The sequence below is a fragment of the Pseudonaja textilis genome, chromosome 1 (genome assembly GCF_049901715.1).
Source record: "Pseudonaja textilis isolate UNSWEBS1 chromosome 1, rPseTex1.2, whole genome shotgun sequence".
Lineage (NCBI taxonomy): Eukaryota > Metazoa > Chordata > Lepidosauria > Squamata > Elapidae > Pseudonaja > Pseudonaja textilis.
In genome coordinates, this window is record NC_141990.1 from 69,171,718 (window position 1) to 69,184,253 (window position 12,536).

A 12,536-nucleotide genomic window follows, 5' to 3' on the forward strand; every position below is an offset into this window, starting at 1 on the left:
GTTGTGCCACTATATAAATGGGTTATATGGGGGAGACTTTTGAGGGGAAGCAAAATCTGAATTCAGTCATGTCAGTGTGTAGTCAATTTACCAGATCCTTTAGGAAGCACCATTTCATACTAAAAGCTAGGGGTTTCCTTGACAAACAGATAAATTTAGATTCATCATATGTCAATTCAATTCAGGTTATCAGTAACAAGGTTAAGATAGGAGCTTAGAACCAGATGCTGTCTGGATTCAGTCACTGACCTGTGACTTCCTAAAATGATGTATGAATTTATGCAATTATCTCTCCCAAATAAACCTTTTTTGCAGTTAGGTTTGTACAAGAAATGCATATACAATATACAGTACTTTTAATACTTAAATTTTAATGTACATATTAAATAAAACAATGATAGAGCCATACAACTTATAACATTCTTTTATTGAAAACTAACATAGCTCCAACATATTTTTATTGGGGACAAGTTATTTAGTATTTACTTATGCGTAGTTTCTGAAATCCGGGTTTCATTAAGACAGCTATCAAAGCTCATTCACCAAAATCCAGGGTAGGAAGAGCAAAAAGTGTTTTCCTGCATTACCTTCTCTTCAAATGTTGCAGTTTGTGGGTCCCTTGCAAGCCTCAAGTCTCTTTTGCTATCTTTTCTCCCAATTGATCCTGCCCAGATATAACAGCCGCAGTCCATTTTCTCCTGTCACTTCTAGCTTGCTGATCTGTGCTTGTAAACTGCTGGTTCCCTTGTGTAATTTCCTCCTCCCTGCAGCATAAGGATCACGTCAGATGGTTAGAGCTTTTACTGAAGCCTTATGATTGCTGCCCCTTCAAAAGGCAAAAGCAAAGCATTGAAAAAAACATGACAGACATTCAGGCTTCATAAAGGGCCTGAAGCAGTTTCTTTGCTTTGCATTTACCATATATTTGCATCAAACTGGTAAGCCTATTGAGCACGGACTTATGTTGTCTAAGTGATTCCACTGAAGGTCATAATTTGCACTTTTGGAAACAATGTGCTAAGCCAGATTGTTGTTTGGTTATGATTTGTAAACCACATCTTATAATCTTTTGTCTGAACCAGAGCTGTATGATTTATTCAGTGAAATATAGTATTATTAAAATAAACATCAGCTTAGCACAATGTGTTTAACCTAATCTCTTTTCCCAACAGCAGTTGGTCATAAATTACGGTAAAGCTAATCAAAGCAAGTCTACCATGATCAAGCTGCTGTTGGTATTCCCTTTAGAAATACTCTTTCCTGCTCTGAAAAAGCTTGTTCTTATTTATGTACTGACTTATTGGATCTGGATGCTAGAGCTTCTCAAGGCTTTGAATTCTCTGATTTGGATTCAGGGTTGACACTTTCTTGATGCTTCAGGTCTGAATTCATGAAGCCTTTTACTGTATTCTCTGTGAAGGAGTCTTCTATAGATAAACATATGATATCTGGGCTGCAAAAATCCAGTTTACTACTAGATGGTAGTAGAGTTATTTTTTTGTATACTTTTGGTGCCATATAGTGCTGCTTCAAAGTTATATAGTATAGCTACTTGAAGAAGCATAATCATACTTCTAAGAATATGCAAACATGCTTTAGGGGAAAAGAAAAAGAACACCTTCTCCTTTCAGTTTTATGGAACTCTCCTCTCCTTTACCTTAAAACTATGTAATGTTCCCAAACCAAGGCCATCTTGCAATTACACCAACATGTAATCGTTTTTATTATGTTAAGACAGCAAATTCCTTCTATAAACATATAGCAACACATTACTGACAGTTGCTTTCCAAGGTCCCAGGTTTGAATTTCTTTCATCCACCACTATATTTTTTTAGCAGAGAAGAGATTTTTTTCAAGAACGTGTACATCTGGAATCGGAGTATTGACTTTGACACTTGTCCACAGAGTAAGTTTTCCATAGTGTCAGAAATCTAGCAAAGTGATCTATCTGACTGTTGAAATTACAATGAACACTTGCTCAGTGATTCAATTGAATAAATTCACTTGAATTCAGAAATACGTCTCTAGTAAATAAATTAATAAAAGAAATATCTTAAAGAATCCCATTTTAGGTCTGGCAAGGATAGGATACTTTCTTATATCGATTCAGACTGATCATCCATCTTGTAATAGTTTGCATGGCCCAGTAATGGCTCTCTATGGTTTTTGACCTTCTGTCTAGATCTGAGATTTTGGAATGTTCGTTTGGAATCTTCACCAAACACCCTGTAATGTTTCTGAATCTTAGCAAGATGATTACAGCATGGTAATGATAATATGTTTTGTAGATGTACACAGGCACATTTAGGTGATATTCTGGCTTCAAAATTATGTTTTAAAAGTTTCATTTCTCTGGTTGTGACATTACATTTGTTCACCAACATACAGCAATGGGAAAAATAAAAAGCAAATTGCTTTTGCTGAAATTATATTTCTCCTGGCCTCCTGATGCGAAATAATTGGCAGCAGTGGGATTACATTAAAATGTTCATTAACTGTGGCTGAAAAAATGAAACAAATAAAGGTTGTGTTCTCTCTCTCCCCCCTCCCTCCCCCCTCTCAAAATGAGCGTTATAGATGTCCCTAAAAATAGGATCCAATATTACAAACGAGTCGTCCCATACTTTCTTATACATTCCAGCAGCAGCCTTCTATCTCACATACCCAGATCAGCTTCCCTTCTGCATGGTTGCAATCTGTTAAGTAAGAGGAGGAAATCTTTTTCTCTGCAAACAGTATGGAAGCCAAAGAGAAGCTTCCCATACTCCTTAACATGACCTATCCAAGGACACTATATGTGACTGTCAGATCACTAATTCTTAATCTGTTCCTTTGATTGGAATATTAATATTAATAGAACCGTGATACTTATTCATTTATCCTGCTTGCAAGATAGTTTTGATCATAAATTAAACATCAGTCGAGGGGGAAGAACCCACAGAATGAAATATGAGATGTATAAATATTATTTCTAACCTGTTTCCTCTATTGATTCAAATTTTTTATGTTTTAAAAAAAGTTTATGCTTATGTTCTTAAAATCTTATCTTCTGCCGCGACCTGTTTGTTGGGGCCAAAATTGTCAAATAATTTCATCCAATTCATTTTAGTTCCTAAAGCTGAAAACAGCATTCTGATTTTCTTTTCAAATTGCAGAGGAGGAAATCTCATACTTGATTGTTCTTCCTTGCTCTAATAAAAAGGATCAGGATTTTAACACTCACTGGACTGTAAATGAATTTTTAGCTAAGCTGCACTGCTTGCCTTTTCTCCACATACTTTTGTTGAAAGAAGTTTATTAAATTAGAGATCTTGGCCTTTTGCTCAATATTAATTCTATTATTCCATTTTGCAGGGGATTTACAGTATGTGTTTACAAGTTGATTCAGGAGGCTTGTGTTGCTAGTGTTAGAAGAAGAGATTTTCTGCTTTTGAGATATCCGATGGAGGTGTTTGTTTACTTACTTATTTCAGTTTTTTTAGGTACACACTCCAACACAATAAAAGGATTAAAACAGTATATAATAATAATAATGCAATAAAAACCCTGTAATAACAGGCCTTACCTCCATTGTACTGAGGAATTTCACTCTTGAAAACATAGCAACCCCATAGTTCAGAGAGGAAATCATTTATTTATTTATTTATTGAATTTATATTGCCGCCTATCATATCCAAAGGCTTTTTAAATAGACAAGTCATGGCAATTTTTCTAAATGCTAACAGAACCAGTGCTGACTGAGCTCAAGTTAGCTCCAGGTGGATATTAATGTTCTTCCTGATCTCAATCTTGATAATGCTTAAGAGGCAAGTATTTATACTTTCCATTCTTGCAGGCAGTGTTTTGGAAGTTACTATAGCTTCCCAACTCTACCAAATTTTTTTTGAAATTTTTCTTATAGCCATAAATTATACCATTAGATCTGATTTTCTCAAATGCTTTCTTTGGATTGGAACGTGAAGACCTCATTTTTATGGTGGGGAAAGGATATGCAGTCTTTGTTATCTACCATAGACAATTTACAGTAATGTTGTATATTTTCTTTCTCTTTTTCCATTAAATTTTTGTTGCTACTCTCTTCACCTATAATCTGAAATTGAGCATTAGCTGCTTTCTATTTAGTTAAGGTTAAAATCTTCAACCTTCTTACCAGAGCAAGGTAGAGGACTTTACAACTATAAGAAGTATTTTCTACACCATAATAAATCATTATTATAGCCATAAATCCAAATAAAATAAAATATCCAATAGTAGAACTGTAACATTATCTATCAATCTCTGTCTGTCTGTCTATGTATTTCTCTCTGTCTCTGTTTGTCTCAATCTCTGTCTCCGTCTCTGCATATATTGCTGCAGTTAAGTTAGTAACACAGTTGTTAAGTAAATCTGGTTCCCCACTGACTTTGCTTGTCAGAAGGTCACAAAAGCTGATCACATGACCCCAGAACACTGCAATCATCATAAATATGCAGAGACAGAGACAGAGATTGAGACAAATAGAGACAGAGAGAAATACATAGACAGACAGACAGAGATTGATAGATACATGTTACAGTTCTACTATTGGATATTTAATTTTATTTGGCTTTATGGCTATCAGTTGGCAAGCATTTGAATGGGATGCAAAAAAAGGTTGTAAGTGTGAAAAATGGTCATAAATCAGTGCCACTGTAACTTTTTTCAGTGCCATTGTAATTTTGAATGATTATTAAATGAACTGTTGCATATTGAGTACACCCACACATGCATGTACATATATACAGTAAAATGAGTATAATTAGGATCTAAAGATAAATAAGAGTACATATAATAAAAGAGAATAAAAATTATATTATAAAGCATGATGAATAATTAAGTATCTAAACTTAGGTAATGGTGTGATATATTGTACATGTGGTGGTGCAAAACTGGAAAGATATTTTTGAGTCCTGGTCCAAAAGAAGCATTTTTATTTACTTGTATACCCTTTATTATTTTTACAAATAACTCAAGTCGGCAAACATATTCAACACACCTTCCTCCTCCTATTATCCTCACAACAACCTTGTGAGGTGGGTTGGATTAGGAGAGAGTAACTGACCCAAGGTCATCCAGGCAGCTTTCATGGCTTTGGCAGGACTTGAAACTGACTGCCTCCTGCTTTCTATCCTGGAGCCTTAACCACTAGAGTAGCAGTAAATTTATTGAGGTCCCCTATCTCTCTATTTCCTAAAAAACATAGGAAGCTAAATGAACTTTAAGTGATGCTTGAACAAAAAGGTTCAATTGGCTATGTTACTTCTGTGAAATAATAGCTCAGTAAGCTATGTTGAGGGTCTGCACATCACAGATAAACTTCACATAATTATTTTTTTCAGAGTGTTTTGAAAAAACTCATTTTGAACATTTCTGTGTAAATACAATAATGTGACGAAGTACACCTCATGTAATTGTTTTCTCTTTTTAACATATGTGGATATATCAATATTTCATTGAAACAGTATTAAAGGAGTAGAGTAAGTAGAGTAGAGTAGAATAGAATAAAATAGAATTCTTTATTCTGTGATCGGACACACAAGGAATTTGTCTCTGTGGCATAAGCTCACATTGTACACATAAACAGCAAGTAATAGGTCATAAGTCATAATCATAGTTACAATCATTAATCATAAGTTACAAATTAGAAGATAGTAGGAAAGATGAGATGATGAGAAAAGATGAGATATAAGGCAGTGGGAATTAAGTGTTCAGCAGAGTGATAGCATGGGGGGAAAATATCTTTATGTCTGGTTTTTTGGCATGCAGTGCTCTACAGCAGCATCCTGATGGGAGAATTTTTTCAGTTGTGTGACATTTGAGAGGTTTCTTGCAAGCAGAGCCCTTTTCAAATCTCTGTCCAGCATCTCAATGGGCTTTTGATCCATACTAATTTACTTGGTTATTCCAACCCTTCCATTTCTTTCTGCCATACCATGATGGATACACTGGAATTTTTAAGGTCATTTTCATATTGCATAGTCCACTTTCAGTTGAGCATCAACATTTTGATAGATGGTCTCATATTACCCTCAAAGACTCTGTAGTAGAATAAAGAATTCTTAATGGACTTTATGATGGTTAATTACCTAAGCCTTAATGCAGCAAAGCAGTTGTATCATAACATTTCTGCCACCATGCTTTACCTGATACTAGATTCTTTTCTTGAAATATCTTTGACTTAGAAGTCCTGGTCTTTTCCTAGATGTACCCGATCAAACTTTACTCTTTCTTTGATGTTCTTTCAACATCAAAAATTTCTTCCTGGCATACCTCTGTGTAGATTTCATATGTATAGTTTATTTTGTAATGGTAGTCATGCAGATCAGTGGTGTGAGAGTTACAAGTGATCTTAGATACTTTTTCCAGCATCCTGCATTCTGCTCTTGGCCTGAACTTGTTGGCTTGGCCTGACATGGCAAAGTGGTAGTTCTCCACTTGTAGATGATCTTCTGGGTGGTGGAATGTTTGATATCCTATTATTTTGTGATCTTTTAAAATCCTTTTACAGTTTCATAGGGATTTATAACCTTTTTTCTGAAGACTACAAAGAGCGGTTTCGATCTAGGCATGGTAATAACACACACTAAAATAACAAAGAACAAATCAGACTAAATACTTGAATTTTAAATAAGACAGTTTCCTCCCAGATCCTCTCTAACAGCGTTCTAATTATTTGCACCTGATGTGGTGCAACAGTTTCTAATTTTAGGTATCTGAGGAAATGATTGTGTAGGAATGTACTTAGGTTTTTCCATATGGGAAATTTTCATGTATGTTTACTTAAATTATGTAATAGATTACAAAATGTAAATGGTGCATGATATTTGTTATATCCCATTTATCAGTATTATTGAAATAAAGTTCAAATTACTATATGTTGAAATATTTGGAAAAAGTAAAAAAATTAATGAGACATACTTATTTTTTCACATGAATATAATTCCTTAACTGTTTCTTATATTCTCAAATGAAAGAAAGCTTTTATTTTTCCATTGACAAAAAGTCTTTGTAAAATCCGGAAGACATATTTTGTCTTTTAGTGATGATTACTTATGATTATACTACTCATTTGAGGGCGTGATGGCTCAGCAGTTAAAGACACTGAGCTTGTCAGCTAGAAAACTGACAGCCTGTGTTCAAGACCTGAGTGCCACGTAACAGGGTGAGCTCTTATTACTTGCCCCAGCTCTGCCCACCTAGCAGTTTGAAAGCATGCAAATGTGTGTAGATAAACAGGTACCACTTCAGTGGGAAGGTAAGAGTGTTCCATGTGCCTCGGGATATAGTCATGTTGGCCACATGACCACGGAAATGTTTTTAGACAACTCTGGCTCCCTCGGCTAAGAAATGGAGATGAGCACTGCCCCCTAAAATCAGAAACGAGTGGACAGGGGAAATGTTTACCTTTATATCAACTGATTACAACTATTTTATTACATATTCTTGTAGACATTGTTACTATCAAATGGTGGTATGCAGTTCAGTTCTTCTATAGGAATATAAACTTTTCTTTCCTTTGTTTTAATATAATTATTTGGATCATATATGTTACTTCGTTTTATTGTGTTCTAGATTTTACTTTGCTTACTCAGTAATTTGACTATATTTCAGTTGGTGGTGGTAGTGATCTCAGACTCTGGACAGTCAATGGTGACCTGGTGGGACATGTACATTGCAGAGAAATCATATGCTCTGTTGCTTTCTCCAACCAGCCTGAAGGAATCTCTATCAATGTGATTGCTGGAGGGCTAGAAAATGGAGTTGTGAGGTAAGTGACTCTAACAGAGCATTTTCCCTTTTAGAGATATATGTCATTTATAAAACTATAATGCATTTTTGGATACTATTCAGTGTATGCATTGTTTTCACCCCAAAGTATCTGATTTTAATATATGTGTGGTTGCTTTCTGGTTTTATTCTATGGTGTAGTGAAAAACATTTTTCTTCATTGTTCTACAAAGATTCTATTTTTATAGCTTTATTTCAGTACAAAGAACCTTTGGAAATCTTAAAGGCTAGTAACTGTGGCCCTTAAATGGCATGACTTTCACGCACTGTACCTTATTTCTTAAGATGTATGGGCATCCTGAGGACTGTAAACACATTGGGGAACATTACACATTTTTATTTTACTTCCTGCTTAGACCTGAATCATTTATACTTGTCAAAGCTTTACCTCTATCTTTTACCGTTCTTATTATGTTCAGCAACCAACCTTCAATTCCATACGCACAGAAATTTTGTAATTCAAATCTATTTACTTCATATTTTCTTTAAAGCAACAATGTGCACTAAACTTACTTTATCACATTTGTACATTTTTATAGTTTGTTGAAAAGCAAAAATCTAGTTTTTGTATCCTATATAAAGTATAAAACCATACTGTATTCCCCAAATTTTGCTTATTTTCATCTCTTGACCTTTTAATTCAGAATACTGCCAAATGCTTTACCAAGCACTATAAATAAATTCTCATTAGTTTAATATTTAATATTTTTATATTTAATATTACATTTAATATTACTATCTTTGTAAAAGAAAATATTAACAGAATCCTTCTGATATACATGTTAGTGTTTCATAATTAAAGCAATATACTTATGCTATTTTATGTAAAATTGAGTCTCTAATCTAGGGACCACATCACAGGTGAACATAATATTGCTTGCATTCCACCAAGTAAGAGGTTTAGGTAGTCCTCACTAACTATAATTGGGACTGGCAACTCCGTCACTCATTGAAGCAATCATAAAATGAAATGTCACTCAACTTATGTAAGTTTGTCAGTTCCTGATGTGTCTGATAAGCAGATCACTATGGGTCATTAAATATATTACATGACTGTGACTTGTCACTTCTTGCCACCTTCCCCATTGACTTTGCTTGTTGGAATTTAGTTGTGAAGTCACAAATGGTGATTGCAGGCTGCTGTAACTATTGCAAATGTGTGCTAGTTGCCAAGTGTCAAAATTGCTGTCACATGACTAAGGGGAGACTGCAGTGGCTGCAACTTTGAGGACCCCTTGTCTTTTTTTCTAGCACTGTTGTAACTTTTAATGGTTGCTAACTGAGTGGTTAGCAATTAAGGGCTACTTGTACATGCACCACATTGACATAGAGATTAAAGCAGCGGTCGCCAACCATTGCAGCTTGGTGGCCTGGCTGAGAGGGAGAGGAATTGAGTTGCACAAGCACAGTGATGTGTGTGCAGCTCAACTTGTGCAAATGGCAGGCCAGTGCATGCAGCTCAACTGCAAATGGATGCATGGACATGTGCGTGGTCCGCTGCTCATGCAAGTTGAACTGTGCATGTATGCATGAGTTGAGCTGTACACATGCACGCTGGCATGCTTCTCGTGTGTCCCAATTCTGAATAGGCCAAGACCCTGTAATGGGCCATGGCCCAGGGATTGGGGACTCCTGGATTAAGGCATTTGTAAGTGAATCTTACAATCTTAGCAAGATTATGAGGCAGAGAACCACTATGAAAACGTGTTTGAGTATACAGGATCATGTTTGAGTATGTTAATCTCTTTCAGCACAGCAGGCCTTCTCTCAAATTCTGATTTCTGTCACAATAAAATGTAAAAGTCATAACAAAATGTATGTACTGTAGTACATCAGGATCAGGATCATGTTTTTAAGTATTACATTCAATTTTCTTCAATTTTAGTTGAAAGATTATGCAAACCTGCAACGTAACTTGAGCAAAAATCATGACAGGATATAAAAGCAATTTCTGTCATTTAGGTTGCACAAAGTAGCATTCATTCTGTCTTTTCTCTTTAGATTGTGGAGCACATGGGATTTGAAACCTGTCCGTGAAATTACATTTTCTAAATCAAATAAACCAATTGTCAGGTAAAAAAAAAGATTATTTGGTAGCATTTAGCAATTTATTTTTATTCCTTTTCCAAAAAGTCAATATAACTGTTGAAGTGCTTTGTATATCTTTAGAGTTCCCTTAAGGTTTCTTTCGGAAATAGCACTTAATAACTTTTGGTTTTAATAAAAGTGCCCACTGCCTAATATGACATTAAACTATCCCATAATGTGTTCCTTGTTAAAATGCAGAATTAATCAAAGGGGGGAAAGATTAGAAAAATGGTTAATATAACATACTAATAGTCTTGCTTGGCAATGGCAATTAGGATCAACAACTCCATCCCTAACTGTCATGGTTGCTAAGCCAAATATCATATGATCATGGTGGGCTTACCACACTTCTCGTTTGGTTGTTAAGTGAATTATCACAGTTATGAAGCAAGACATCATATGATCGTGACTTATGATTTTGCTTCCACCTTCTATATTAACTGTTTGTCATAAATGCCCGAATAAGAATCCTGATTGTGGCATGCTGCAAGTTATAAAAGTGAGGAATGGTTGCAAAGTATCTTTTTATACCAGAGTATAAAAGGCTGTTAAATGAGACAATAAGTGAGGACTACCTGTATATTTTATATTTCCTCAAATAGTTTTTGCACATCTTTTTCATGGGGTTCCAGTTCACATCAGTAAGGTTTGACAGGCTACACTGGATGCTCATATGTGATTGCTTACATGCCAGTTTGCTGCAGAAAGATATTTTTTGTAAACAATAAAATTCAATGTAAGCAGAAATATATGTATTCAATCAGAAAATGAGTAGGATTAGCATTTTCATTGTCTTTATTATTAAAATTATTTGCTGCCTATCTCACCATGGGACGACTCTAGGCAGCACATAACCAAAAAACAAACAAACCCCTGAAGAAATAAAAAGGAAGTTTAAACAAAGTGAAAATAAAATAGAACAATAAAAAACCAAGGGAAAGGAAAACAAAGAAAAAAACAAAAATACATCAATAGGATTAATTAAAAAAGATGGATGAGTGGGGAGTAGAGTGTGGGGAACTGAGAGGTGCGCTCTGCTGTCAGTCTAACAGCCACCTCAGAATTGAACTTGCCCATTGAGTCCCCAGGCCAACTTGCAGAGCCAGGTCTTCAAGCTCTTATACAATGATAGGAGGTTTGAGGCAGATCTTACCCTGGAGGGCAGGATGTTCCAAAGGGTGGCAGAGAAGGCTCTTCTTCTGGATCCTAACAGTCACAATTCTTTGACCAAAGGAATCCACACTAGGACGGGCTGGACTTAGTGAGATTTTAGCCAATTTACAGGCTATATACTTTTCTTTCTCTTCCTCTCCCCCTCTAATGATATATACCCTAGGACGTAGGCTATCTGACAGACTTGTTTTTATTTGTGTCTTTTTGAAAACTTTATAGCCTTACCTTTTCATGTGATGGCCATCATTTGTACACTGCAAATAATGAAGGAATGGTGATCTCTTGGTGTCGCAAGGACCAACAGCGCTTGAAGCTTCCTATGTTCTACTCATTCCTTAGCAGCTACGCAGCTGGTTGACAGCTCTATCGGCTTCTCAGCTTTGGTAAATTATGAAGCACTTTCAATACAGAATGGACTGTGGAGCCTCCTTGGTTTTGCTAGATTTTGAAGTACACATATGACTTTATCATCAGAAAGTAGATCATTGATATCAACGAAAGGCTGCTATGTATGTTCATGCATCAAATTTATGAACCATATCACAGTGATAAGAAAATTCTGGCTTGCCTTTTTTGGTACCAAGAGGACGTTAAGTGCGCTAACTCAGAAGTATATATGCTGCAATATGTTATGTAACATAAACATATTTTTATGAATACTTTCCTGAACATACATGTTCTAAACTTTAAGCACTAGTAACTTTTGCTCATCTGTTATGTACAAATATAATTAAAATATTTCAAAGGTTTATATAAAAACCAGTGTTTGTTTTTAACTTATTATTAGATTATAATCTGCCTTGTTCTTCCACACATATAACCATTTTAAGTGTTTTAAAACGAGAGTTTTACATGCTTAAAATTTTATAGAAAATTTGATAAATTTAGTAGGTGCTCTCCATCAAAATTATTTGAATTTATGCATTTAATTTTATTTATTTAAAAATTTATATAGACTCCCATCTTTTATCAAACTCTGGGTGGCTCTCAATTAACAAACATCAATAAGAACAGCACAATGCATATATCTATTAAAACTATAAACATTATCTTCACCCATCTTTCTAGACCAATAGATTTTTTTATAAAAATGAACTATAGATTAAATTTGGATGAAACAAACTGCATTTTATGAACATATGTGCCTTTTAATAAATGGTGTTAGTCTGCTTTTTTACTAGATTTATCATGCAGAAATTGAGAAATGATATTAACTGCCGGTCACTAGCCTAGTTTATAAATGATGTCAGTCAAAAAGGTGATTTGTTCATTAGTGTGATGCGCAAACCCATTATTATTTAATGATTTATTTGGTTAGGCCACAATCTAGTCTATGAAACAACTGTTTGAAAATGTCTTGCCTGACATTATTTGTGAACCAGGTCTGGCATTTCATTCTGCAAGTTTTTGTCCTTGCATATACTTTAAATAATTTGCCTTTTTGCTTTGACAGCCTTAGGAACCCCAGA

General features: G+C 35.0%; 1 protein-coding gene across 3 annotated transcripts in view; it reads left to right on the forward strand.

Annotated features, from left to right (window-relative positions):
* Positions 1-11,826, forward strand: part of LYST (lysosomal trafficking regulator) — an 89,934-nt gene extending 78,108 nt beyond the window's left edge. For all 3 annotated transcript variants that reach the window (XM_026705214.2, XM_026705215.2, XM_087937153.1), the window contains 3 exons: positions 7,630-7,786; positions 9,808-9,879; positions 11,287-11,826. In XM_026705214.2, the coding sequence (XP_026560999.2) occupies positions 7,630-7,786; positions 9,808-9,879; positions 11,287-11,425 (368 nt within the window). In that variant the 3' untranslated portion in view covers positions 11,426-11,826. The remainder of the gene's footprint in view (positions 1-7,629; positions 7,787-9,807; positions 9,880-11,286) is intronic.
* Positions 11,827-12,536: the final 710 nt, after the last annotated feature.